This window comes from Manduca sexta, chromosome 14 (assembly GCF_014839805.1).
Source record: "Manduca sexta isolate Smith_Timp_Sample1 chromosome 14, JHU_Msex_v1.0, whole genome shotgun sequence".
NCBI lineage: Eukaryota > Metazoa > Arthropoda > Insecta > Lepidoptera > Sphingidae > Manduca > Manduca sexta.
The window spans coordinates 11,960,094-11,987,700 of NC_051128.1; the positions used below are offsets into that span (position 1 = coordinate 11,960,094).

Sequence of the window (27,607 nt, forward strand, 5' to 3'; positions counted from 1 at the left end):
TATCGCTTCATCTCTTTTTTTCGCACGCGTCGTAATGCCCGATGACGTCACACGTGGGTATTGCGCCTCTTTTCTGTTTCTTGTTACTTACCCCTTCTACCGAAATTGAAAGTCTTATTTGTTGATTTTTTACCGGATTTAAATAATTCTTTCTGTGTTATAATTTATATAACGTAAATATTTGATAATAATAAAGAACAAAAATGAGTCCGGTCCCCTATATTGTCTTTCGTCAGTCAAAACCCTATCTGGACCCTACTACATTTATAGGCACACACACAAAAACAATTTTAAATAGGTTATTTTTTTATCTATTTGTTTTTTAGAAATATAATTGTAAAAATAAATAACATTGTAACTAAAGTGTACTCTTTTAAAATTTATTAAAGTTATAACATTCAAAATGCATGTTATAGAATAAAATAATAACAGTTGTATTTGTGTTCAGAAGTAAAGCCGGCGGTGTCGAGTCCGAACCACTCTGCGCACGCGGCGCTGCAGTCCCCCGCACGCGCCGCGCCCGACAACCACGACATCATCTCCACCGCCAGCCTCAGGAGCGGTGAGTTACATCATGAATACCACCACACAATAATGATCCCAATTTTAATCCTCGATACAATCCCGAAATTCCTCACCATCGTCATCAGCCAAGTCCACTGTTAAACTTAGGCCGGGGAGGCCTGGACTGGCCTACAGAAAACCAGACGGTCCTGTCAAAAGTCGATGCCAAAAATAAATCAATCAAAGTAAGTCATAGGTAACCATGTCGAAATAAACTTTGTTCTGATTGGTCCATTTTTGCGAAGAGTTGATAAAAGCGATTGAGATCATTTATTAAACGGCGATGATACACCTAAACTATGATTGTAGGAATCGGTCCAATGATAACACTTACCGTACATAAGGTATACAATCTGTTATAGTGGCTCACTTAAGTGTATTGCGTTCCGAGATGAAACTTTGTATATGCAGTTTTGAATATGTTGGGATAATTATGTCGGCTTGCAAAGGATAATCTCTCGACAACCTATTGGTTGCCACAATGTGGGGTTCAATCAAAAATTGTTAAATTCGTTTTACAATCTGCCGCTTGCCTAGCGTCTAGCCCTCTGGGGGGTTCCTTTCTTAATGTATATACTAACTAGTTTGTTTTATTATAGATCGTTCACGATGTATTTCCGGCTCCGGTTCGGGTTCGACGGACAGTCGTGCGGACTCGCTCGACCACACCAACAACTCGCGCTGGCCGCGGCAAAACAGCGTAAGTACAACGCCTAATAGTACTAGACTGCTATGAAGTTAGTCGCTAATTTAGTTTCAGGAGAGACCTGTACAACGATCTAATACTACTTGGTCAGTTTGAAGTTAGTCACATTTAACTTAATTAGAATACGAAGGGTTCTGTATAAATTTATAGGTAAATATGTAAGTATACATATATTTACGGTTTTCAGATGTTTTTTTATACGTGCTGTAAGGTATTACTTCTTGTCAAATTTCATGATTCAAAGTCAACGGGGTCTCTAAAGGTTTTCATTCCCCTGTGAAATCGTCAATATGCAACATAGACGGTCATAACTTATGATCCCGTCAACTTATAAGTTTGATTTTTTGACAGCTGAAAGAGACTGTAGTCCCGAGTATTTGATATAAATTTCAACTTGATACCCCTAAACATTCTTAGGGAAAAGGGGCTTTACAGACAAACAGACTGACAACAAAGTGATCCTATAAGGGTTTTTTTCAATGTACAGAACTCTACATATGTGACTGTTCATTTCAACTATTCTCCCTGTATTATATGGGTTCAGATTTCTACATATTGTCCCAAAAACATTATACATATTACACACAGCTAAAACAAAACATAGTTACAACAATATAAAATCAGTAAACCATGAAACAGATAGGGTTATTTCGAGCCTACATTAACCGGTCATAGTGTCGAACTCATAAATCAAGATGATAATGAACTCGACACGCCTGAGCTTCCCTTCCTCTGATAACAAAAGCTCCGATAACAGCCAGTGTTATTAAAACCATTGTAGTGTTTGTGTTAAATTATGTGAGATTTATTCGTGTTAATTGTTTTTTATAACGCGGTATACAGGCTCTGTGTTATCGATTTTAATGATTAAGAACAAATTATCGATTTAGTTTAGTCGTTTATGATATAATAAAAGTTTTTAAAAATGACCACCTTGATTCTACATCGTCGGAGATTATTTGAGGAAGTGAGTGTTTATTTTCGCATTATAATTTTTATAAGGTTGCTTTGTTGTCTACATTTTAAGTAGTGTTCAATATATTTATATACCAATTTTAAATTGAGACATTATAATTTTTTATGGCATTTCATACAGTGTTTACAAAAATTAGGCATATAATATAAACAAAATAGATATTTAATAAGGACAAGATTAAGTGTCCGAAATTTTTGGGTACAACAATAAATATTTAAAGTATTTATTTATTTAGATCCTTCGTAACTCTGTCCTGATACAACTTTGTAAGACAAAACATTTGCCCTAAGACTTGAGTACCTATCGCCTGATTTTAATTGACGATCCTAATTGCCATCTTGAAATCGACAGCGATAATGCACCAATCAGAACAACATTTGACCATCTCACAAACAATGACTTATTTTCATTGGTTTAGATTAAGATTCGGATCGTCTATTGACATCGGTCGTAAATTATATGAAGCTCTATGACTTAGAAATTCAAGATCCAATTAATACTACATTATTGACGGCATAGATCCGAATTCGAAAATAACCATATATTCAATCGACAATATATCGACTTATAATAATAATAATAATATCAGCCCTGTATTATATACTTGCCCACTGCTGAGCACGGGCCTCCTCTACTACTGAGAGGGATTAGGCCTTAGTCCACCACGCTGGCCTAGTGCGGGTTGGTAGACTTCACACACCTTCGAAATTCCTATAGAGAACTTCTCGGATGTACAGGTTTCCTCACGATGTTTTCCTTCACCGTTATATCGACTTATTTTCTTGAAATGATACTATTTCATTAGTCACTAGGCGGGCCATGAAAGTCAAAGTCTACGAAACGTCAGGAGAAAATAATAATATGAATAACCGTGATGAAATTCGTAAATAGTTTTATATCAATGACGTATTTTCTTTTTCCAAAGTTGTCGATGAAAGAGTGGGACATACCGTACGACGAGCTGAAGCTGTTCGAGGTGATCGGCACGGGCCGCTTCGGCACCGTGTACCGCGGCAGCTGGCACGGCGCCGTCGCCGTCAAGCTGCTGCACGTGCACTCGCTCAGCGACGACTGCGTGCCGCTCGACACCTTCAAACACGAGGTGAGATGGCACCATACAACTATATAAAACGTAAACGAACGAGTGATATGGTTTAACGAATGGTAAAACTTGGGGTAATGATGTAGCGATTTATTATTCAAGGATAGGAAAGGAACCATAAAACTATATAGAATGGTAAAATTTGGGGTAATTATGTGGCAATTTTTTATTCCAGTATAGGAAAGGAACCATAAAACTATATAAAATGGTAGAACTTGGGGTATAATGTGGCGGTATTTTATTCCGGTATAGGAAAGTAGATAGTGTACCTGATGGTAAGTAAAATACAGACTAAATATAATGTTTAATCATGAGAGGTTTTCGATCTTGTGACGGTCGATAAAATTATGTCTCACTTTAATAATAAGATATAAGGACATAAAAATGTAACTAAAATTATTGTATACTTAGTATGCAAATATATAAAATAAATGAATTGCATTCCATTCATTAAATGTTCTGTCACCATTGTTCAAACTTTTTACCGACTTCAAAACGTTTTAAAGACACCTAATTTCGTTACAATGACATTCCTAAAGTTCGTTAAATTTAAATAGCATTTCTTTACATGCCAGGCTAATCTGAACTCTGTGTGCAGGTGGCGACGTTCCGCAAGACCCGGCACGAGAACCTGGTGCTGTTCATGGGCGCGTGCATGAAGCCGCCGCGCCTCGCCATCGTCACGTCGCTGTGCAAGGGCATGACGTTGTACACGCACATCCACCTGCGCAAGGACAAGTTCACCGCCAACAAGAGCGTGCTCGTCGCCCAGCAGATATCACAGGTGAGATCGATGCACCAATTCATTTTTTTTTTTTTTTATATTTACTGGTACGACATTGGCTCCAATGCACCTGACAGTAACTGGAATAGGGTCCAGGTAGAATGAACGGCCTATTCGGACCGAATATATCGTGTGGCAGCGTGTGTTTACTGAACCCAGATCGCGACGCAATTATATGGGGAATTATGGCAGGTTTTAACACTTTGTGTACGGTGGTCGCTATCCGGGTGGATACAAAATATGGTATACAACCAGGAACATTAATAAAATAATCCTCAGTATTAACTTATAGCAGGTATGAGATGAGAATGCAGTCGATATGCTACGAATATATATCTTAGTGCTACGAATTATTGAGCTGAGTTAATTATTACGTTCACAATGGTGGCCTAATACCGATTACTATTTATGAAATTGTCTATGGAAAATTCACATTCATCTTATTTATCATAATATTATTGAACTAGTAATACAATCCGTACATTTTCGCAGGGCATGGGCTATTTGCACGCACGCGGCATCATCCACAAAGACTTGAAATCTAAAAATATCTTCCTCGAGAACGGCAAGGTGGTGATCACCGACTTCGGGCTGTTCAGCGTCACCAAACTATGCTTCGGGAACAAGTGAGTGGATATTTCTGTAGCATTATAGATACAGTTACCTCGCTAAATGTTGTGTCTTTGGTGCTTTGGTGATTTGGTTATAGTTTTGCTTGCTAAAGGAATTATGAATTTGTTAACAAAGGATATTTATCCTGGTGCGTATGTGAAAGACTGAAAAGTTTTGCAATATAAAAAAAGGATTAGCCTAATATAATTAGTTTGAAACTAATGTTGTTTGTGGTCAGTGCCCGCGGCGACAGCCTGGGCATCCCGCCGGGCTGGCTGTGCTACCTGGCGCCCGAGGTCACGCGCGCGCTCACGCCGCACGCCTCGCTGCACCTGCCCTTCTCCAAGGCCACCGACGTCTACGCCTTCGGGTAACCACGCCACACTACACAACACTACTCCTAATAACAATTCAGAACTGTACAATATATATGAATTGATTTGTAACAACCAAAACCGAAAGGAACACTTTTCCAGTAAGAATAGGTTTTATCATTGCAAAAACTTGCTGTTATTGGCATTTCTAAGTGAGTATTCCGAATCTGATGGTAAATGCAATCCCAATAATATTATCGCGATATATTGATTTGTCATCAGCGATGACTTGGATACAAAAAAATGGTACTTAAAAAAAATGAATACCGTTTCCTTTGAGCTGAACTGTGCAGTTAGTTTAAGCAATATGCATTTTAGTACAGCGATTTATAAACTTATTTAATTTGTCAGGACTGTATGGTACGAGCTGTTGTGCGGCGAGTTTCCTTTCAAAGGCCAGCCACCGGAGGCGATCATCTGGCAGGTTGGCAAGGGTGTCAAGCAGTCGCTGGCCAACATGCAAGCGTCCAGAGACATTAAGGTATGTCGATGTAGAATGGATTTTTATTCTCACAACATTGTATTTGGGACGTATTATTCTTAATAACAATATAGTGATTAAGGGCATAGTTACAAAATATTCGCAGTCTGAGCTACGTCCGAATGAACATAAATTGGGGTCAATGTTAACTTATCATCTTTCATCGCTTACAGAAACGTTCTTGCATTATATTTTTGTAAAAGAACGTTTGTGTGATTCTCGAGCTTTAGCTCTAAAAGGATGGTTCTTTCCAGGACATCCTGATGCAGTGCTGGTCGTACCGATCGTGCGACCGGCCCGACTTCCCGACGCTGCTGACGACGCTCCAGAAGCTCCCGAAGAAGCGCCTGGCGCGCTCCCCCTCGCACCCCGTGCACCTGTCGCGCTCCGCCGACTCCGTGTTCTGAGGCCAGGCGTGTGCCGCCGCGCGCCCGGCGCCGGCGCTGCCGATCGCGTGGCTAGCGACCTCACTTCACATCACCGCCTATTACTTGAAGGTTTGCTGAAAGTTGCGTATAGGAGCATCCTGTATAAAATCATCGAATATTAAAATCGTATTATCTCATCTATTTTTCAGCAGTTTGCGGGAACTTGAAAGGTTTTTTGATAATCGATATACACTATCGATTAGAGGTTGACTCTAATGTCGATGGTGACGAAGTCGCTTCCTGTTATTGTAATGACCCAATATCTGTGGCCACGCAGACATGCAAAGCCTGGTCGTCCCCTAATAATTTATGTTCAGTATTGAAGTGCATGGATGGACGTATGATAGCATTCATAAAACAATCTATGTATCGATATTTTCTGATTCCTGCAGTGCCTGATGTCGCCCGTATCCAGAGTTGCAAAGTTAAGTGTGGCCAAAGTTAAAAATTATGTCAGTGCGAGGAAATTTTAAATGTATGATTTTCGATAAGAAACATTCACTTTATAAATTATTGTAAGTAAGGCGTCATACAAATTATTAAAATAAGAAGAGACTTGAGCTACGAAATAATATTCCGCGTGTGAATTATTTAATCGATATTTTAAACGAGCGAATTCTTTACCACCCGTAAATATATCGATAATACTTAATCGTGCGTTATTTTTTACAAACGCAAAACGACGTTGATTTTTTTCAAATATTCCACAAAGGAATATGTGAAAAGAACAGATGCATTCGAATAATGCAAACGAATAATCCCGAAGTGTACAGATGGAACTTATTTATTGTTTAACATTGTCCAGTGTAACAGACGGGTCATCGCTACTTATTGTATATATAATTATATAATACCGCTGTACATTGTGTTAATATTTAAAATTACGCTATAGCAAGTAATGTCTCGATCTCTGTACTAGTAGATTATATTATATTTTCGTATTTAATTAATGAGTAAATTGAAAGTTGACTGCTTTGTTAAAATGAATTAAAAAAAATACTTGTAAATATTTGTACAGTGTTACGAATTTTTGCTGTGATTGATTGACGCTTTGAGTGCACTGGGGTTTGGTTTAAGTCCTGAAATATTTTCATTAACACTAGTGGTACATAGAAGAAATTCCGTTAAAAATTACAAGAACAAAATTATGTAACATTTGGAAGTTTGTAAATAGTTTTAAAAGTCGATAAAAATGTACATACTATCGAATAAGTTTACTAATTTATTGTTTTGCATATCTTTCACTTTGTTAATAGCGTATAGATTTGAACTACTTAATTAGCGCCAAAAGCCAGCGCACTCAACATCTAAAAAGTTCAGTCTTAATATTTACTTTAAGGGTTAACGATTATCATATAACGATTACAGGTTTCGATTATAGTAATTCAGTCGTGTGTTCCAGAGGGACGTTACTCGTTATCTCTCCATGACCTATTGCAGTTTGAATTTATTTATTATAGAACTATAGACCAAGTAAATAGCATTTGTACATGATTAGAAGAGTGTGATTTTTATCGATGTTTATCGATAGTAACAGGTATGTGTAATCGATATTTGTCGATAGTCGTTGGATTATAGGCTGACATGCGTGGTGTAAATTTATATTTAGAAGTTCAGAGGTGAATATTATATAGATTTTTGATTCTGATCAGTTATGTTTGTGTACGGTAAGTAATGTCAAAGTTTGTTGATTGCTTGTATTATTTTTTATATTTATCATAAAGATAATAGACAACGTAATTCCGACCACAGAGTATTGACGATGATTTGTATATTTCTATTAATATTATGTTTTGCATACTTTGACCGCTGGTTTATCTTATTACATACCATAAGCATGTTGTTCGGGAAAAAATCTGTTTTTACAAACGCTATTGATGAAATTCGATAAAAATCACATCTATGTAAATCGCTCGATTGTTTTTTTGTGTAAATATTGAAAAAAGAATAACATTCCTTTTGGTAGGTTGTTGGAGTTGAACTTGATAGTTACTGTTCATACTGCGTGTACATTTATTTGTGTAATCTTTTGAAAAGTTACCAATTTATCATAGTGTGTCTAAGAGGCTTATCTTTAGGTACTAGGAGGGTTTCGCAGTGGCAACGTAGGCTGCGCGCTTGGGTCTAGCAAATGGAGATCTACTTAGACTAATAGATTCACTCGAGTAATGTAATAAGTCAGACTGCTCCCTTGGTCTAATTGCAGTGCACTTGGCATGTGAAGTCGATATATTAGGTACGTTTCTCAGAAGGCCTGACGTAAATTTGTGAGTTTTTCGGGTCGGTAAAGACCTGGTTTGTCGAGGGTTGGGATTATATCTGATATGATGTTGGGATTGTCTTGTGACATGAAAAAGCGATCGCTGAATTGAATGTATTCTGCACCTCTGCCTTCCTTTACAGGTTACAGGCATGATGGTATGTGTAATAAGTTCGATGAGATATTATGCTGTACTTATAAGTCGATGCGTCATATTGTCGCGTAGATTGCGACATAAACATTTTTTTTGTTATATTAGTCCAAATTATTTACTTTATAAAGAAGTAATTAATAATGTTATTCCTTATTGTTACATGAATAAATGTTCCTGGTAAAGAATATTTACCAACATCTTCTCCACTTTCTAGATTCGTTCGCATGGGTCTGGTGTTGAAAGGTGTGATTAGTAGATAAATATATCATGATTGTCATCATAAAATAGGAAAATAAATTAATTTAAAAAATTGAAAAAAAAATCACTAAGGTTCGAGTTTTATTATCGTTTTTAAAAATATAAATATGAACAAAAGTTAATTATTCTGGTCACTCAACTCCTATTAAATTGATAGTTAATTGTTTTGTAAATTTAATGCTGAAGTGACGTGGCGCGAGTGCGCGTTTTTATCGATGTCACATCGATATATCGACACAATCACGTTCCTATATGATAAGTGTTGCCATGTTGTACCCACAAATCTACTATGTAAATTAAATGTAAGGGTAGTATTGTCGTAAACTTTTGTTCACAATGAATTTAATTTACATTTTTGATCGTAAAATACAAGAGACTGATAAATGTGCAGACCTAATTTTGAGAAGAGCTGTAGGAAAGCTTTGTAAGTAATAGCATAGAATGACATGGTGGACCTTGTTGCCGCTTATAATGTTGTCGATATATCGTATTAAGTATCGATGTCGATAAAATCCGCACGAGTGGCGAGGGCCACAGTGATGTGTATATAGCGGAAGTGGCGCGGCTTGAACGTTTGTAATATACATATTTATTCAATAGGTGCCGAGGTTGGAACACAGTTGTAGTTTTACATTATGTATTGAGATTTCGAAATGATTAGGTTAGTTGCATTTGCCAAAATAAATTCTCCGTCACTGTTAATTTTGTTTTATTTATTCTTACTATTTGCTTTATTGATGTTATTTTTAATGGCCTTTTACAGATTTCCTGTGACTTGACTAATCTAAGGAAGTTATATTTCAACACTGGTCACAGATTTGGTGATATTTTTTTGTTGTATAAAAGGCTATGAAATTATCTACTTTTAAAATGTATAAAAGATACATACACATTACAGATTTTTGAAATTCATTTATATAATTCATAATTGTAAAGGATAAAATAGTTCTTTCAACATGCCTCAGCAATACAAATCTCATGGAAAAGTATTGTGAAATTTTGTGTACCAAAACACATTATTCCTGTCCTATTCCACATCAGCCGAGTCCATTATGTGACTTAGAGAATGAACTAGGACAACTGTACCTATGTGTACAATGTATGCAATTCACTACCACCCAAACCAGAACAGTAGCATTCCACAGAAAAATTAGTTTGAAACAGAGTTCAAGATTATATAGAGCGGACATTCGACTATAGTTAAACCAAAACATCAATGTAAAATGTATGTACTTCATATTTTTTCATTTGCATGTTTTCAGATGAATATCAGGAGCATTTTTCTGTAAATATATTAGTTTTGTATAATTATCCAAGGATGCTGTGACATCTCATGTTGGGGACATTTCAAATACGACAGTGACTTATTACCAATTGGTAATAACTAGTGGTGCAAAAATTTGGATCTGATGTCCGCTCTATATCTAACTATATAGTTGTATGTCCTTGGTTTGAAAGCAAATAAAAAGGCATTTAAAAATTAAATTATTTTATTATCATGATATATGTCCCGCTAAAATACTAGCAATGTTAGTGCACATGCTTTTAATCTCCTCATTGCTCAAGTACTCTGATCCTAGTATAGCATTCCCTACTGCCACTGTTTCTCTCATGGTTTTGGCTTTGATCCAAATTCTGCCATTCATACCAGCAGCTAGTTCAAATGGCCATTCATTCTTCAATGACCCCAGTAATGGACAATTAGGATTCAATATCTTCCGGATCAAGTTTAGGGAACATTTGAACACGAAGCCATCTTCCAGGACACCCAAGCGACCCTTCTTCCCGTGTGAGTCCACGCAAACGAGTTCTGGCTCCATATCTTTGCTTGCGTTTAACATTTTGGCGTAAATGACATCGCCGATTTTCACCGAAGGTCTGTTTTTCTTCGTAGCCCCTTCGAAGGAAAGGTATGAGAGGGAAGCGCTGCAGCTCCCGCCGACCTCCACACGAAATATGTCTCCAGCTTTCTGTGTTACTATTCCAATAACATTTTCTCCTCTTGCGGGTACGTACCGCTTCTGATAACTATCTACCCAAAAGGTATTAGGTGCCCGTTTTCTTAAAACACCTGCTTTAGTAATAAATACACCGTCTATTTCTTTTCGGAGGCCAGGTCCCAGGATAACTTTTGATTTTTCACCAGCTGTGGCGATTTCTTCACAGTGGTCGCCTGGTAAGACTACGTCGTCGATTGCTACATTCATTATGTATCATTTATCTATATTTAATATGAGCTTCAATGGATAACCTCAGTATTTTGAATCACGATTCACACAAAAACACATTGTTTTCAAGCGATTTTTTTTAACTGTCAATTAGAATTGACATTTGAACTTTTTTATTTGTTCCAAACATTACGAAGGAAGTTATTGACATAAAATAAGTATATTATCTTTGTTATGAATTGTTTATCTTTTTATTTCATAATATTAAAGAAAATATAACTCAGGTATTCTAAAAGTAATATGTACTAGAACTGTAAGATTTATATGTATCGTAGTCCTTTTACCATAAACCGAATAGCCTTTAAAGGAATACCCTGATCAAAATTTAAAAAATACTTTGACGTTTGGCGGCGTATCCTGTCAAATGTTACGCACACGTGTTTATTTTGAAATGTTTACGAAAAGATTGAGCTCATAATTTTCTTATTTAATCTCCAAAATGCCAGCAGTAGTGGAAAATGACGTCCTTATATACAAAGGTAGTAACTTCTTCCGACAAAGACTGCTTCTATCCACGTTAAGTGGCCGTGCTATCAAAATAGAGGAAATAAGGAGCACACATGATGACCCCGGATTGAGGGAGTATGAAGTGAACCTTATAAGGCTTCTGGATAAAGTGACCAACGGCACGAGGGTGGAGCTTAGCGAGACGGGCACATCCGTGTACTACCAGCCGGGAATCTTGATAGGCGGTCAAGTGAACCATAGTTGCTGTCCACAGAGAGGCATAGGTACGTGGAATTATTGAAATTCTGTCTCCTTTATTTAAAAAAGTATATGATAAAGGTTTAAATTATGCTTAAATACAGAAAAAAAACAATATTATCAAAATAACCTTCTCAACTATTATTTCCCATGTTTTCATAGATATTTATGCACTACTTATGTCTTATTAAATCTACAACAACGGAATGTTTTATAAATTCCAAATATATAAACATTATTAACGGTTAATTTTTCAGGTTATTATCTTGAAGTGTTACTTGCCCTTGGTCCGTTCTGCAAGGAGCCTCTCAATGCAGTGTTGCAAGGTGTCACTCACAGCGACTTGGATGTATCAGTGGACAAGATCAAATCTGCAGCACTTCCCATATTATTAAAGTTTATATTGGTTGATGATGGATTGGAACTTAAAGTTGTTAGAAGAGGTAAGTAACTTGTTGAATTTTCATACTCAGCATGAATAAATTTATTTTTAATAATCCATATTATACTTAATACTTATAACTGAATTACTTCTTGCAGTAGTGGAGTGATGTGGGTGAAACTTTATGAAATAAAACTAAAACAGTATTATAGTATATCAATATAAAAAACTCACTTGATGTCAATACATAATATAAAAATAAAAAAAATCTGAATAATAGCCTTGTTTATTACTAAATGACGAGTTAAGTAAGATGCTTGTTCGATGATAAACTTGTAATTAGTTACATGTATTGGTTGAAAAAAAAACAGAAATTGAACCCTAAGGATAAACAATCTTTTTCTTTACTTAACTACAGGTGCTCCACCGCTTGGTGGGGGTGAAGTAGTGTTCAAATGCCCAGTCCGTCGCCACCTGAGGCCGTTGCAGTGGACTAAATGGGGGCTGGTGAAGAGAATAAGAGGAGTGGTGTATGCTCTCCGTGTATCACCCACAATGGCAAATAGAGTTGTTGAGTCTGCCAAAGGGGTAACTCAAATTTTTTTTTATTGCTTTTTCAATAGCTTTTCTTAGTTCAATATGGTAATATGAAATCAATGGCCAAGCAACTGTCCCTATTGGTCCTGCTACCAACAGTAAAATATGCATCAAAATATCAAATAAGAACTTGCTTTACAATTATATTCTGCTGTCCTACTGCAAGGTCTATTATAAGATTGCATAAATATAATATTAATCAAAAATAGACAGCCCTTACGATTTTAATGGAAATTTTATGAATTACTGATCATTTAATTTTGACCTTTATAGCTGTTTTCCATAAATAACGAATACAAAAGAACATGCAATCATTACTCTGCTTAAATGAACAAAATAATTATAAATTTCTAACTAGAACCTGTTTTACACTGTTTAAAAAATATGTATTGGTATGTTTTTCTTTACTATGATTTTTTTTGCAGGTGATGCTTAAGTTTCTGCCCGACGTGTACATAAACACGGACCAGTGCCGCGGCTCCAACGCCGGCAAAAGTCCTGGCTTCGGCATCAGCCTTGTTGCAGAGACAAATGACAAAACTTTTTACTGCGCTGAAGCTGTGAGTATATTTTAATCTCTATCTAGATTCTAGAGGATTATAGTATGCTTTTGCATGCAACATACAAAAACATATGTCTTTTTAATAGAAGAAAATCTTTAAAATAATAGCTTTGTGATGTAATGGTGCATTGCCTGTAAACAGAAATTAGTGATGCTACTGAAATAGTAAGTGAATAGTAAGTTGGCGCCGAAGAAAAGGGATGAGAGTTTATGATTTTTAATCAACACACATGCACTTTCAAGTTCTTATAAAGTACACCATTTACAAGTTAAAAAGCATTGTGGTTCGTCATCACTTAATTATGGAATGCTACTGAATAGAAAAAGGTTGTGGATTAATTTTAGTAGTATTAAAGATATTATAAGCTGTTTTTTTTTCTTTAAAAAATTTATGAAATGTGAACTTAATTCGCGTAATACAGAAATCAGTAGACGGAGGTAAAGGCGAGATCACACTGCCTGAAGACCTGGGGCGCGAGTGTGCACAGCGGCTGCTAGACGAGGTGTACCGTGGTGGCGCCGTTGACTCCGCCTTCCAGTGGTTGCTGGCGCTCTGGATGGCGCTCGGGCAGAAGGACGTCAGCGAATGCATTGTGAGATGTGTTACTTTATTCTATTCCGCGTGGGCTAGGCGTGGCCTTTAATGTATATTTCAGAAAAAAATAGTATCTGCAAATGGTAATATGAGATCGAGACCTTTGGAAAAAATAGGAAAAATGGAAAATCTCATGGTGCCTGGATATGACCTGGAAGTCATTTAAAGAATTTCCATCTAATTTATTTATTTATTAAACACAAAAGAGGTTATAATGGATTTGCTCCTTAATGGGAATCTTGCTCACTTCAGTAAAAAGACTGTCTAGGTATATCAAACCAAGGAAAAAGATAGAGAGCAAATTTTAAAATGAACTCCCATTTATTCCAGATTGGTCCCCTCTCAGACTACACAATAACGTTCCTGCAGCATCTCAAGGAGTTTTTTGGGGTTATGTTTAAGCTAGAGGTCCAAAGACAGGAGGAGGACGAAGACTCCGATGACGAGCAGGTGCAAGCCGCGCAGAAAATCAAAATGACGTGCGTGGGCATAGGATATGTTAACATTAGTAAACGGACATTATAAACAAATCGTTTTTACCGATTTTCGTTGTATTAATTGCCTGAGAATATAAATAGCTGACCCGACACACGTTGTCCCGTCTTAACTATGAATTTGCAGCGCACATTCTGTCAATCGCTGACAGTTATTTCAAACAATTGACAGTTATATAAAATTAATATTTTCGTTAAATTTTTTAATTTTCCGCGCAATTTATTGAAATTTTTCTTTCATAAGAACCTTCTCCTGACAATAACAAACACAATAAAAAAAATAGTCAAATAGGTCCAGCCGTTCATGCGTGCTGGCGTGACCAAGGGAAATAGGGATTCATTTTTATATATAGGTATCTATATACCTATATATACAAATATATAATCTATATCAATACGGGTTGTATAAGAAATTAATTAGTAATTTTATACTAATAGAAAAGATTTATAAAAAAACGTAAAAAAATAATTATTATATAATGAGCATAACCGCAAGTTCGTAAAAGTACTAGTAGAAAATACCAGGGGACTCATAATAATTTACAATTATTACTTCTCTGAGGTCAACTTGTGTTGGGGGCATGCGAAATATTTAATTTGTGTCAAATATTAATTCTGCTCTCAGTAAAGAATTGCGACTTGCGTTTTCGCAAGCGGTGATATGTCCGACCTGACTTTTTTTATCCTACTTTGGTAGTTAATTTTACTAAATTTCAATTAGTACCACCTTTAAATTCGTACATACCTTCTCTAATATTGTTGGTAACATCAGTGTTAGCAATAAAAAAAGAAATGCTTTCGTAACAGTCTTGAGACTCAGGGTAAAGTTGATAATTATTTAATAGCCAGTTTATGGATGAAAGAAAATAGTTTCGTTGCCTATATATTTTGGAAAAAGGGATGAAACATGGATAAGAAATAAAAATTAAACTTTATATTTTACGTTTTATTTCTTAATAATAAAGTCACAATCCTTACGACTACGATAATATAATAGTTAAGGCACATTCCGTAATTGTCACATAATTTTGCTATAACGCCATTCCGCTAATTATATAAAAGATATTCTAAAGAGTATAAAATTGGCAGTGTTCGTACATTTTACATAAAAAAATATCATAGTAACAAAATATTTTGACTTAGAATAATTTTATTAGTTAAAAAATGTTATACTGGCGAGGTTGATTACAAACTTATCAATTATAAAAAAAAATAGATTTTATGCAAAAAAAAATCAAAAGCAACACAGAAAGCTGTCATAACAAACAAATTATTATTATGTATACACGTCACAAAGAGACAAATGAGTGAGCGAAAATTAAGTAATTACAAAGTACATAAATAATATTATACTTCGTAGCTTCATGTTTAAAAGGAATGAATAGCATAAAGAAAATAATATTGAATTAAATGTACCAATTTAATATTTATATATTCACTGAGACATAACAGGAAGGGCCAGCTAATTGAATTGCTAAATTTAAGGAGATTAATAAAATGTAATCAACCATTCAGTAACCACACTTTTAAGTACTTAAAATATTTTAAATATCTTTTTCAGTCAAACGATACAAGATATATATCACTTTTAATATTACAATATATTTGATTGTTATTGCAATAAATACAGCATATTTATATATAATATTATAAATCGTATTCCTATAAAAATAGACTATAAGTATGTACTGAGATATAAAAATGATTTGGAAGTATAAAATCTCTAGGAATTTCGCATTTGGTTGCGCGTAAAAATCAAACTTGATGTAAGTATCACAAATCTAAAATTTAACGTGCAAACGATAAGTGAAATTATTTAATAAATTTTATAGTGATTTCGATTATTTATAAATCATTGGTACCTATATTTTGAAATATTTTTTATCGATTTTAACATCTTCATGAAGGTTCTTGAACATATGTCGAAAAACAGAGACGCATAAGATTTTTTTCTAATTAAAAGGATATTTCAAAATACGTTTCCTGATTTACTTAAACATATAAACCAGTGATACCAATGCATAAATTTTCCTATCTTTCAGTAGTTTTTACAACAGCACCTTTTATACATCTTTCTCATCGCATCCTAGTCCGGCGGACCAGTTGCAAATGCCTCCGACGGGATCGAAGCTGAGACCTTTGGGACAGATGTATTCCCACCCGATCAGGGAGCCGCTCTCCATGCGCGCGCAGGATATGAACTTCTTGCACGATGTCGGGTGGGGGAAGTTACCTACATCGAGACATTCGATTGTATCTGAAAATAGATAATGGAATATTTCAATTAGAAACCAAAATATAAATCTATTAAGTGTGTACGATGTTAAATAAAACAGAAATAAAGAGCTACCTATAGTATATCAACAAAGAATTCCATATAAATCATTCGCTCATGACCTATAGAATATTGTTAAAGTTTGAAGTAAAGTGTGATAATCAGATTACATAGGATTTATGTGAAAGACTCGATCTTTGCTATAAAAAACCTCAGTCGTAAATTCTACGTTGATAAAAATAACACCATTTCATCAAGGACCTTACCTTCATCATGGAGCACCACTTTGGTTCCCGCAACGTATTTCTCTACCAACTTCTCTTCACTATCGTCATAGTAGTCATAATTAACTATAGGTTTGTAAGTCTTCACTGGCGGCCTGGTAACCTTCTTGATCGGTTTGGTGGTCTTCGGGGCCTCGGTGGTAGTGGTCGTGGTGGTGGGAGGAATGGTGCTGGAGATACGTCGCTGAATCTTCTTTCTGAAGATCTTGCGTTGCCGGGGCTGTGGCGTCGTCTTTGGTGATAAATATTGATATTCGTCTGAAAGAATATATTTAAAAGTTTTAAAGATTAGTAACAGGCATCGTTTCGATAATTATTTCATCAGTTTGTGGTGCCTTTTACCGCACGTATTATTCTAATACTGAAAAAACGACATGAAGTAACTTATAGGTAGGTAAAAAGAAAATTTGTCTATGTTTTATCATTAGGTAGAATTAGTTTGGTGGTACTGAGAAATAAAAAAATAAAATATACTGAATATAATAGTTGTCATACTCACCATCGTAAGTTTTGGTTACAGGCGATTCCAACAAGTATTCCCTCGTGAAATACGAGGGCTCTTGACTGGACACTGAGTACCCTGCTGTGGAAAAGCTGGTCTCCTCAACAGGGTCGGTCAGGAACCTCTCCGTTGACGCTACATATCGAGGAGTTGAAGACCTGACTCTCTCAGACACTCCTGTGTAACCAGTATTGATGACGTTTGGCGATGAAAGTCTTTGCCTAGATCTTTTAGTTACAACTGTAGTAGTTGGATCAGGAGTAGTGAATGTCGAAGAAATTCTAGACCTGTATTCTGTAGGAGTATCGGCAAACGTGCCGCGAGTCGTCTCGAAGTACTCTTGAGTAATTGTGTTGGATCTTTGCGTGCTAGTATATCTTGACCTTGGAACATTGATGTTAGATGTAGTTATTTCTGCAGAAACCGTCTCCGTAGGATTCGTAGGTAAAGTTGTTGGCCTCCTCCTGGTTGCTATCGTCCTCGGCACTTCAAAATCTGTTGAAGATTCACGAGTGTTAAAGTCGGTGGTGCCTGTCGAGTAAGTAAGTTCCCTGGAGTCCTTCGTTGTGAATGTATTCGTGGATCTTGGTGCGTCGTAAGTGGAAGTGATTGTAGGAGTTTCATATTCAGTTGTCAACGTTGAGTAATATGGCCTTGGGTTTGTGGCGAAAGTATTTGTAGCAGTAGGACTAGCAGTATCAAAGAATGTAGATATCCTCGATGAGTCATATTCAGTTGTTACCGTCGAGAATCCCGTCGGCCGTGAATACCTCGTGGATTGACTAACTGTGGTTGTTTTTGGGACATCATAGGTTGAAGTTATTTCTGGAGTTTCAGGAATAGTTGACAGAGTCGAGTAACCTCGTTGACTAGTATCTATCGTGCGGTAGGTAAGTGGAGTTGTTGGGTCGGTGACCTCTAAGGTGGTCGGCGATAGCTTAGGGGTATCAAACTGTGTGCTAAACACTCCGCTAGTGGTCTGAGCGTAATCATTAGCCGCTGTATCTCTGTAAGTCTGTGTGCTTGGATATTTCTCGTAGATCGGTGTCTTTTCATCCGTGAACTCGTTGAGCTGCGGACTTGTGTATTTGTATGACTGCGTGGTTTTGGTCTTTGAAGGATCTATATCGTCGAAGTTTTGCGAGATTGGAACAGGTGCTGTCAGGAGTTGGTGTGTGGCAATAGCTAAGGCAGTTTCAGCGCTGATATCTGTGAGAAGTAGGCAGTGTTTATAAATTAGATTATAAGTGTGCAATTATATCAAAGTTTTAATATGAGTCACATACAAATACAGAATTTATGTACTAGAAAAACAAATTTAAATATAGAAAGTAATTAAGTAAGACCATTCATTGAACTCCTGATTACATGCTTAGACATACTTGGTACGTTAAGTTCAGTTACCCGAAACGAAGATAAATAACAAAAGCAGACATTCCGTGAAGCAGTTTCATGTTCTTAGTGTCAAAGGTTAGGTGACAATTCTTAGTACAATCCCAGTAAGACTTTATGAACAAATTATGAATTAACTCTCCCTTTAAGCCGATTTTTTTTTTTTACATATAATGTGTTCTATTATCTTTTCTTTTCTCAAAATGCTTTACACTATTCCTTATACTTTCTTCCATCTACACTTATGTCACTCCAATATAAGGTCCGGGCAATACAATTTTTCAATTGCAGAATGGATTTAGCTTTATAAAACGGGCTTTTACTAAATCCCTGCAAATCTCTTACCCTCAATAGTCGTCTTAAACTCGGTGGTGGTCTCTTGCCGTGTCCTCGACTTGAGGATGTCGTCAAGTTGGTTCTGCTTGAAACTGGAACTGTACTTCTTGCTCTGCCTCTTGCTTTCTTCTTCGTTGGTGGCGGACGGGTTTTGGTCTTTGGACTCGTCCTTGAGGGTCACCAGCGGTCGTCTTTGGATCTTGTTTGATATCTTTGGTTCGCGAGGTTCGAGACTTGGGTCTTCGATGGCGTCTGTAATTTTAATTTGTTTATTTTGTTTTATTGGCCTTCTGGCGTAGTAATAGCGTATAATATGCGATGTGGAATAGGAAGCCCTAGATGAGGAGAGACTAATACTACTATTGGAGAGACAACAGAGTTTGGAGATCGTGCAAATAAGTGACTGGGTAACGTTGAAAGTTTTTTTTTAATACATCTATTAGTCATAAATATATTCTTAAGAGCATGATAATATATAAGCCTGCTATCGTGGATATAGAACTACTGTCTATGAGGTATTCTTAGTTCCATATCACTAAATAAAATATAATATATTTTTTTAATGATGAGTTCAAACAAAAATTTTCTTTCTCTTTTCTAATGCCCTACCTGTGTCTCCAATATCTTGTAAGGACTCTTCGATTTCGACAGGATCGTCGGCGACAGTCGTGGGTTGTGGAGTAGTTGTGGTAGTGGTGGTGGTTGTGGTGGTGACGGTAGTGCTCGATGGTCGACGACGGGCAGCGATGCGGAATGGCTTACGAGTCGTTCCTGACGTCGACACGCTAGATGGCGTCAGAGGTGTTGTACTTCCTATAACAATAATAAGGTTTTAAAATACATTATCATAAACTACGTATTTTTAGCATATTGTTATTCAGATGAATATCTGTAAAAAATAATAATGTTAGTATCTATGCTTATATTCAGGTCAAAACTTGGTCATAATATAACGATACATATCAAGTAATTCGAAAGAAAAATATCCCGGAAAACTCTTGCACGCGGGCGAAGTCGCGAGCAAAAGCTCGTATATTTATAATTATTACATATATTGACAATTTGAACTTTTTTATTAGTAAGTTTTACTTCGTCTGTTTACTATCTTATCCTGTCATAGTTAATATGCGAGTTAAAAACAAGAAAAAGAGCCATCGTTCACAGTAAGAATAAAATATCCACTTCCTGGGTCTCTAGTGCTTCAAGTACCTACGCAATAAACTCGTTTTAATAAAAGGCGTTGACTACGGCAGCCGGTCAGTACAGCCTTGGCATTGAGCTTGCCAGTAATATTTACATACAGATTTGTATTGTTTATTCATGTCGAAGTATTTCAAATTAACTCATGTATAGTCATTCCGTCGCCGTCGACCGTCTTGTAGGTCGTCTCGCTATTTGGCTAGAGGGCGTCTCATGCTATGTTCTCCAAGACTGAGAAGATGAGTCTTGAGCAGAAGAAGAAGCTTGAACAATGAGCTGTTTGGTAGCGACTGGATTAATAAAGCAGCAGACCGGGTTCTGTGGCCTACCTTGGGAGAGGCCTACGTCCATGTGGACTGCATCAGGCTGATGATGATGATACAGTCAATAGGTCACGTGGCGATTTTTACGGTAATACACGTTACACTATAAAAAATCTAATATTATGTACTTTAGACATGTATGAAAGTCTAACAATGCCTAATAAATGCTCACTGGCTCAAAAAGGAGCGCAAAGAAATCCATAAAAGACTTTTAATTTCTCCATTAACTTTATTAGCTGGTGATAGGATATATTTTATATCCACTCGGATAGCGAAACCCGTAGACAAGCAGTTGAAACCCGCCGTCATTGCTCACGTAAGTGTGTCGCGTTCCGGGATCAGCCTTTGTATATCGACAACCTAGAAGTAATCATATCTCTTCAGTCGACATTCTATTGGACCGCACTCCACTTACTATCAGGTGTAGGTCATCTTGCACGTATAAAATAAAAGTCCTTTTCGGTAGGTAAAACTTTTTATCTTAGTCTCTACCGCTACGCAGTAGTGTTCATAAAACATTGTATTACTTTTAAAAAGGAATTAAACACACGAATTCCTAAACTACATGATATATTTTAAAATCTGACGTAACCTCAAGCACAATGCATAACAATGCAATGCTTATTTGCGTATTGTTACTGTTTATAGCGAGTTATTCTCGCAATAACGCAAGAGGATATGATTTAGAGGATCCATACACGCAGATAACATCGGTGCATTGTCGACGCGCATGGAGCGTGTAACGACCGTCCGGACCTAATGAAGTCGCCGTGTACAATGTATCATTAACGTATGTGCGTGTGTTATAAGTACATGTATAATGACCGTGACAGAGCAAAAAACTTAGCTGGTAAATTCGATCAGGCTGCAGCATGACGCTGGTTTCCTAAACTAATGGACAAGACTCTACGTGTTCCTGAGAAATAGGGTTTTGATAGACAGACGGGCAACTATTTGATCCTATAAAGGTTCCTTTGAGTCATCTTAAAAATATATGTTCTTTATTAAGGTCGCCTTTTTGCGCTAGTAAGAACGTGTGGGTATGGTTTGCAAGGTTTTGGGTTTCATCAGGTTTCGCAGACGTGCTTGCTTAAACTAAGTCATATCGTCACAACACGCGTTAAAAGTGCACACCAATATCTGAAATGAAAGGATCAAGTATTTTTTTGTATGCTCATATAGAAAGCCATCTTGATGTTACAAACCCGCGCGGATCAAACACGTCAGGACCTGCCACAGCCGTGTCCAAACCTCATGCAAGTCAAAAAGTTTGCGAAAGCCCTACACATTAATATAAGTTGAAACGCGGAAACTACAATTGACAACATTGCGACAGTCGGGTGTCGACAGAGTAGAGCAATGTCATGTTGCACATATGCACCGTAATCGTTCAATTAGTCTAATTTTTATTGTCGATTTCACTGTATCGGTGTGCTAAAATGTTGCATTGTTATTGGAATATTTCATGTGAACTTTACGCATTTCTAACGCGATTACTTATTAACCGACTTTAAAAAAGGAGAATCTGTTTTCGATCCGTATTTATGTATGTCCGCGATTTTCGCAAAGATTACCGAACCGATTTAGATGGGATCAAGCACTATTTTGATTGAAAAGACCTTGTCAGTGAAGTAGCTAGCCATTATGACACTCGATATATTTGAATCCGTTCAACGCCTCGTGTAAAAGCTTTGTAATTAAAATTTCAGGTAGTGTTTTTAGCAAGCGACCTGTCTTTGTCACATTTACAATATAAAAAAAAACATAGAGTAGGCACCTATTCATATTTACAATTATCTTTACTAAAAATGTGTTTTCTTTTTAAACTTTTTTTTCACCTTTGAAAGCTAAGTAATACCTAATAAGACAAATAAAAACATGAAGCATTCTCGAAATTGAAATCCACGCGACCTAATCCACTTATAACATAATTATAATATTCTAATCGAGTTAAGAGCGTCATTTTATGAGCAAACAGTGTGAAACGCCATGAGTACAACCAGAGCGTGAGAACATCGACTCAGGGAGAGTTTCCCACAGATTGTTCGGAGATTTTGCAATCTGTGACTGGTGACATCCTGCTGTCTTTATTGAGGCGTTTTGTCGACGATAGTATTTGATATGGGTTTGGTGCATTGGCTAGAGAGAATGTATATTAGATCTACGCTTGTTAGTTTAAGGTCTTTATTACAATGAAGCATTGTTGCTATAATTAAATAAGCTGAAAGAATTGTCAGTAAAAAAAAATCAGCATCAGCGTAATGCTCTTCATATTGCTGGTGGTAGGATATTCATCTGCCCGGATAGCCAGAGCTCCGTACACATATTGTAACCCGCCACAGTGACATATTCGAGCTCACTTTGCCAAACTGTTATATAAAAAAAATTATAAGATTTTTTTTTCGCGGGAAAATCCTGGTGATCTGATTTCAGTTCGCTTCTTTAAGTTATTAAAACCTTTGATTATATTTACATAGCAGATGGCTTCTGGTTAGACAATAGCAGTATGGAACATTCGGATATCATATATCTAGGTACTTAATGCCTGAACCTAATTAGGGCACGCACGCATTTTGGCTTTAGCAATGCTCAATGGATGAATAACCCTAAATGTCCCTTCACATTATTTCGCAAGAGCACAAGTCAGTTTGATTGTAGATATGTCTATCGAACGTCATTTCGAATATCCGGACTGCATCAATATAATAATCCTTCATGTCTTAATTTATCATCCTTGATGGGGCAGGTAGATATTGTAACGTTAACTTTTCGGGTGGCCCACATCTCAATACCCCTCGTTACCACGAAATGCAAAGCTTTTGAAACGTCCAGACAAAGTTAAAATATAAAAAAACCGCGATAAATCTGAAAACTAGTTTTATTTTGATGCCTAACATTCGCGTAAACATAAGAAATCATTAAACAAAGATAACCACCAAAAGGTTGTTTTTGCATCTTTGAATGACGAAACGAGCTTGCCGTTCGCCTGGTGGCATGCAATACCACCGACAAACAGTACAAACACTATCCAACACCTTGAATTACAAAGTATTGTTAGGTATTCCACTGCGCACACATCCTGAGAGATGTTAAGTCTTATTGTCCAGTAGTTACACTGGCTACAATTTCCTTCAAACCGGAACACAACAGTGACTACACACTGCTGCTTGGCGGCAGAAATAGACATTGTGGTGATACTTACCCAGGCGGACTCTCACGTATGAGAGCCTATCACCAGTAAACTGTTCAAACATTGTCATTAAGATATGGAGACCGCGTGTTAGATTAACTTTCGATTAATTATTTGCACTCGCGAACCCGTTACATCGGAATCAAATTACACGACTTTGCTCTCCATAAATTATAGTCTTGATGGCGAGTTTTTCTTCTCGCAATTAAGTCATGCGTTATACACTTAGATTTTACAGGATACTGTTTTTTTTCTCATTAGATTAACTATAATATGTATGTAAAAAAAAATAATGGTTAGCATTATAATTTGCATTTATGTTTTAATTATTAGTCACTGCTTATTTTCCGAATAATATGAATGCCTCCAAATACAAGCATAGACTTTAATAAAATTGCTATTTAAAAAAAAAAGAATGCTCTACTCAAACTTTCACATAATTTTTAGCAGCCTCCATCGATGGTGCATAAATCATGGTTGTGTAACTATGAAAGTATGATTTGCGCGTCGAGTCGTCGCAGTCCGCCGCACTTGACCGACTGCTTTCACTCATCTCGATCGGATGAGGTAGATGAGAGCAAATACGGGAATGGCTCTATAGAGCAATCCTGACCAGTCGTGGACCAAGCGAGTTTACTTGTCTCGTCATTCAGTTGTTTAAAAAAACACAAATCATCAACTGGAAAAAGATCTGTCTACGTGGGTGTAATTGGTATTGAAACAGGCCCTGAACACGTATTTTTAATAATATTATACGGTATTAAAAACTAATATGACTCAAATCAAGCAAAATAAAGCGAAATTACGATTGTATTCCGCGCATATATAAGTACACGTTAAAAATAGTTATTTGTTGTTGGTTCCTGCATTGGAAAGAGCTAAGGTTTTATTAAAAAAATATTTTGAAATCGTGAAAAGTGAGTGAACAAGGGTGAGAGTAGACGTACGGAGACGACATGGTCGTCAAATTACCACCAAGCTCCCTCAATAGAGATTACAAAGAAATTTATGACGTAATTTACGCCATCAGTCTATTATCGCATACGACTATTCATAAAAAAAACATATCTTTTATTCATCTTACTGAACTAGCGGATTTTTCATGCAAAATTTAAAATTGGAATTCTCTTACCTACGATTTGCCATACTATTTAAAAAAAGAATAAAACAAAACAACCGCGAACGTCCCACGTGAGATGTGCAAACCACAACAATAGCGAGAGAAAGTTCTGGGTCAACATCCAGTGGCAACTCATCGCACGCGTCATTGCATAACCCATTGTTGACGCCGTCGGTAACAGCGGTAATCGAGCGTAACAAGAGAAAGGTGCGGACATCCGGACTTATGTGATCTGTACCATCATCCGCCTCACGTTTAGTGCGTAGGTATTTGAATTATGAATCGGTTGTGGATTCGATTTCCAGGTCGGACAAAAAATACACAATATAACAAACACACATTACAGCTTTATCTCCAAAGCAGTAAGAACTATGGAATTCACTTTACCTCAAGTGTGTCTCGATTTTTTTTCGAAAAGGGGCGAGCCTATCGCCGTATCAGGAACAAAAACCAGACTCCGGGCTTTATACTAAGCAGAAAAACAATTATAACTTTGCTCGAACCGGGATTCAAATCCGGGATCACAGAGCAATGATCGTCCCGCGCACGCAATAAAACTACATCACCGAGTAACTCTATAAGCATTAAATCTGAGACGGCTTTAAAATTAATAAAATTATTAGTAACTATATTGATATGACTACAACACGACCTATTTGTTATATCATAAAGTACTCGTTAAGAGTTATAATAATAATAATAATATCAGCCCTGTATTATATACTTGCCCACTGCTGAGCACGGACCTCCTCTACTACTGAGAGGGATTAGGCCTTAGTCCACCACGCTGGCTTAGTGCGGATTGGTAAACTTCACACACCTTCGAAATTCCTATAGAGAACTTCTCAGATGTGCAGGTTTCCTCACAATGTTTTCCTTCACCGTTAAAGCGAACGATAAATTCACAAAGAATACACACATGATTTTTTAGAAAAGTCAGAGGTGTGTGCCCTTGGGATTTGAACCTGCGGACATTCGTCTCGGCAGTCCGTTCCACACCCAACTAGGCTATCGCCGCTTATCGTTAAGAGTTAACACTCTTCTAAATTTACAAACGATATCCTTGACCCAAGCACGATGACAAGCAGCGAAGGTATGCAGTTAATTTGACAATCATACGCTAATCATCTCACGGCTACGAGGAGACTGTTGCAACTTCACATTTGTAACAGTAACAATGACTGACAGTTAGCTTTCATTAGCACTCTTGAAATATTTTTGAGACACAAAAAAAAATACCAACACATCATGCCTCTATTGCCGAAGAGGTAGGCAGGGGTGAAATCAATCAAATAAGTAAAAGTACTTATCGCCATGTGTGTTCGGTCCTATGTTGTGATAATCAATCTTTATCGGACAAAAATTCTAGACTCTAGGCCGATACTAAGTAAATAAATCCAATATTACTTTGCCCAATCTGGGATTCGATTCCGAGACTTCGAAACGGTGTCCTAGAACGCACTGATACAACTACGGTATCCAGGCAGTCTCAGAATCAAACAGAATGCAATGAAATCAAATTAAAGCTTGATTATTTAGCTTACTGGCATAGTTGAAATCTTTGTGGGGCTTTAGTTTAAATAAATAAATAACAATACTTTATTTAAAGCGACGATTGCCTAGCTGGATGTGCTACAGATTGCCGAGACGAATGTCCACAGGTTCAAAACGCAAGGGAACACACCTCTGACTTTTCTAAAAATTACGTCTGTATTCTTTGTAAATTATCGCTTGATTCAACGGTGAAGGAAAATATCGTGAGGAAACCTGCTTACACTTGCAAATAACATCATGCTCATTGATACAATGTAATATAACCAAATATTTTAAAGTACATATTTTTGCTAGAACACTACCCAAGGTAAGACTATACCTGTGTAATAGGTTTATTCAGTATATTCAATCATTTAATTGTTATGGAAATTGGAATAGTTTCTGAATCACGTAGTAACTCGATAGTTATCGCATGAACGAATGCATTCCAATAAATATGACCAATACTGATTGTAGTGGTCACTTCCTATAATAAAATGTTAATCTATAACGAGCCTGTGGTTTTTACCGATTTAAATAAAATTTACTCTAATTTTGTATTTGGAACATGAGTCACTGTTTTCATTGATTCGAGCAATTTTTATTGCTTAATATTTTTACACTGCACTGGGTGATTTTCTTTGCGTATTTATTATAGATAGGTAGCTCATCATCGCGGATGCATTGCGATCTAGCAAGGGGGATATCCAAATAAATCAAACGGAAAAGGTGACCCTCGCAGTTAGCTCAACTTAGTCTACATTGACTCTACCGTTTATAAGTAAATACTTTTTAATGTCTCTATAGAAAAACGGCCTACCTGATAACAAGCTGTTACCATTATAAAACGACACTACTATACTATGTATACTATACTATACTATACTAAAACTACTATACAATGAAAAAAAAAGTCGCTAGGCTTTGAGCGGAACAAAAAAAAATTTCGGGTTTTAACAGTTTCTTCAATAAGATCGTAATAAAGGTCTAAGGAACCACGCGAAGTCCAGGCCTACTAGCGGCGTAACAATAACATAGCGCCCATACATACAATGTATATACATGTTACAATATATAAAAATGAATCCCTATTTCCCTTGGTCACGCCATCACGCGTGAACGGCTGGATCGATTTCACTATTTTTTTGTTGTGTTTCTTATTGTCAGGAGAAGGTTCTTATGAAAGAAAA

General features: G+C 36.6%; 4 protein-coding genes across 11 annotated transcripts in view; 2 read left to right on the plus strand and 2 right to left on the minus strand.

The window, feature by feature from the left end:
• Positions 1–9,401, plus strand: part of LOC115446565 (kinase suppressor of Ras 2) — a 29,928-nt gene extending 20,527 nt beyond the window's left edge. For 7 of the 8 annotated variants that reach the window (XM_037438560.1, XM_037438562.1, XM_037438564.1 and 4 more), the window contains exons 11-18: positions 449–562; positions 1,164–1,264; positions 3,172–3,348; positions 3,947–4,132; positions 4,625–4,758; positions 4,983–5,114; positions 5,470–5,599; positions 5,854–9,401. In XM_037438560.1, the coding sequence (XP_037294457.1) occupies positions 449–562; positions 1,164–1,264; positions 3,172–3,348; positions 3,947–4,132; positions 4,625–4,758; positions 4,983–5,114; positions 5,470–5,599; positions 5,854–6,006 (1,127 nt within the window). In that variant the 3' untranslated portion in view covers positions 6,007–9,401. The remainder of the gene's footprint in view (positions 1–448; positions 563–1,163; positions 1,265–3,171; positions 3,349–3,946; positions 4,133–4,624; positions 4,759–4,982; positions 5,115–5,469; positions 5,600–5,853) is intronic. The other variant, XR_005112339.1, reaches the window with a different exon arrangement.
• A 770-nt stretch (positions 9,402–10,171) lies between these two features.
• LOC115446553 (exosome complex component RRP40) lies at positions 10,172–11,027 on the minus strand. Its single transcript, XM_030173248.2, has one exon. The coding sequence runs from the start codon at positions 10,904–10,906 to the stop codon at positions 10,196–10,198; it is 711 nt and encodes a 236-aa protein (XP_030029108.1). The 5' UTR covers positions 10,907–11,027; the 3' UTR covers positions 10,172–10,195.
• Positions 11,028–11,268: 241 nt separating this feature from the next.
• Positions 11,269–14,312, plus strand: LOC115446555 (probable RNA 3'-terminal phosphate cyclase-like protein). Its single transcript, XM_030173252.2, has 6 exons — positions 11,269–11,658; positions 11,890–12,075; positions 12,433–12,602; positions 13,037–13,171; positions 13,596–13,766; positions 14,099–14,312. Exons 1-6 carry the CDS (start codon positions 11,367–11,369, stop codon positions 14,291–14,293), a joined length of 1,149 nt encoding a protein of 382 aa, XP_030029112.1. The 5' UTR covers positions 11,269–11,366; the 3' UTR covers positions 14,294–14,312.
• A 1,976-nt stretch (positions 14,313–16,288) lies between these two features.
• The window catches only part of LOC115446554 (mucin-5AC), a 114,127-nt gene continuing 102,808 nt past the window's right edge, over positions 16,289–27,607 (minus strand). The window contains exons 21-25 of the mRNA XM_030173251.1: positions 19,661–19,864; positions 19,061–19,303; positions 17,321–18,532; positions 16,804–17,079; positions 16,289–16,519 (exon numbers count right to left, since the gene is read on the minus strand). Coding sequence (XP_030029111.1) covers positions 16,326–16,519; positions 16,804–17,079; positions 17,321–18,532; positions 19,061–19,303; positions 19,661–19,864 — 2,129 coding nt within the window. The 3' untranslated portion in view covers positions 16,289–16,325. The remainder of the gene's footprint in view (positions 16,520–16,803; positions 17,080–17,320; positions 18,533–19,060; positions 19,304–19,660; positions 19,865–27,607) is intronic.

Coding starts and splice junctions, on each gene's coding strand:
- LOC115446553 (XM_030173248.2), bottom strand. CDS start 10,906: ATGAATGTAGCAATCGACGACGTAGTCTTACCAGGCGACCACTGTGAA.
- LOC115446555 (XM_030173252.2), top strand. CDS start 11,367: ATGCCAGCAGTAGTGGAAAATGACGTCCTTATATACAAAGGTAGTAAC. Junction 11,659..11,889: donor CTGTCCACAGAGAGGCATAG/GTACGTGGAATT, acceptor TTAATTTTTCAG/GTTATTATCTTGAAGTGTTA. Junction 13,172..13,595: donor CTTTTTACTGCGCTGAAGCT/GTGAGTATATTT, acceptor CGCGTAATACAG/AAATCAGTAGACGGAGGTAA.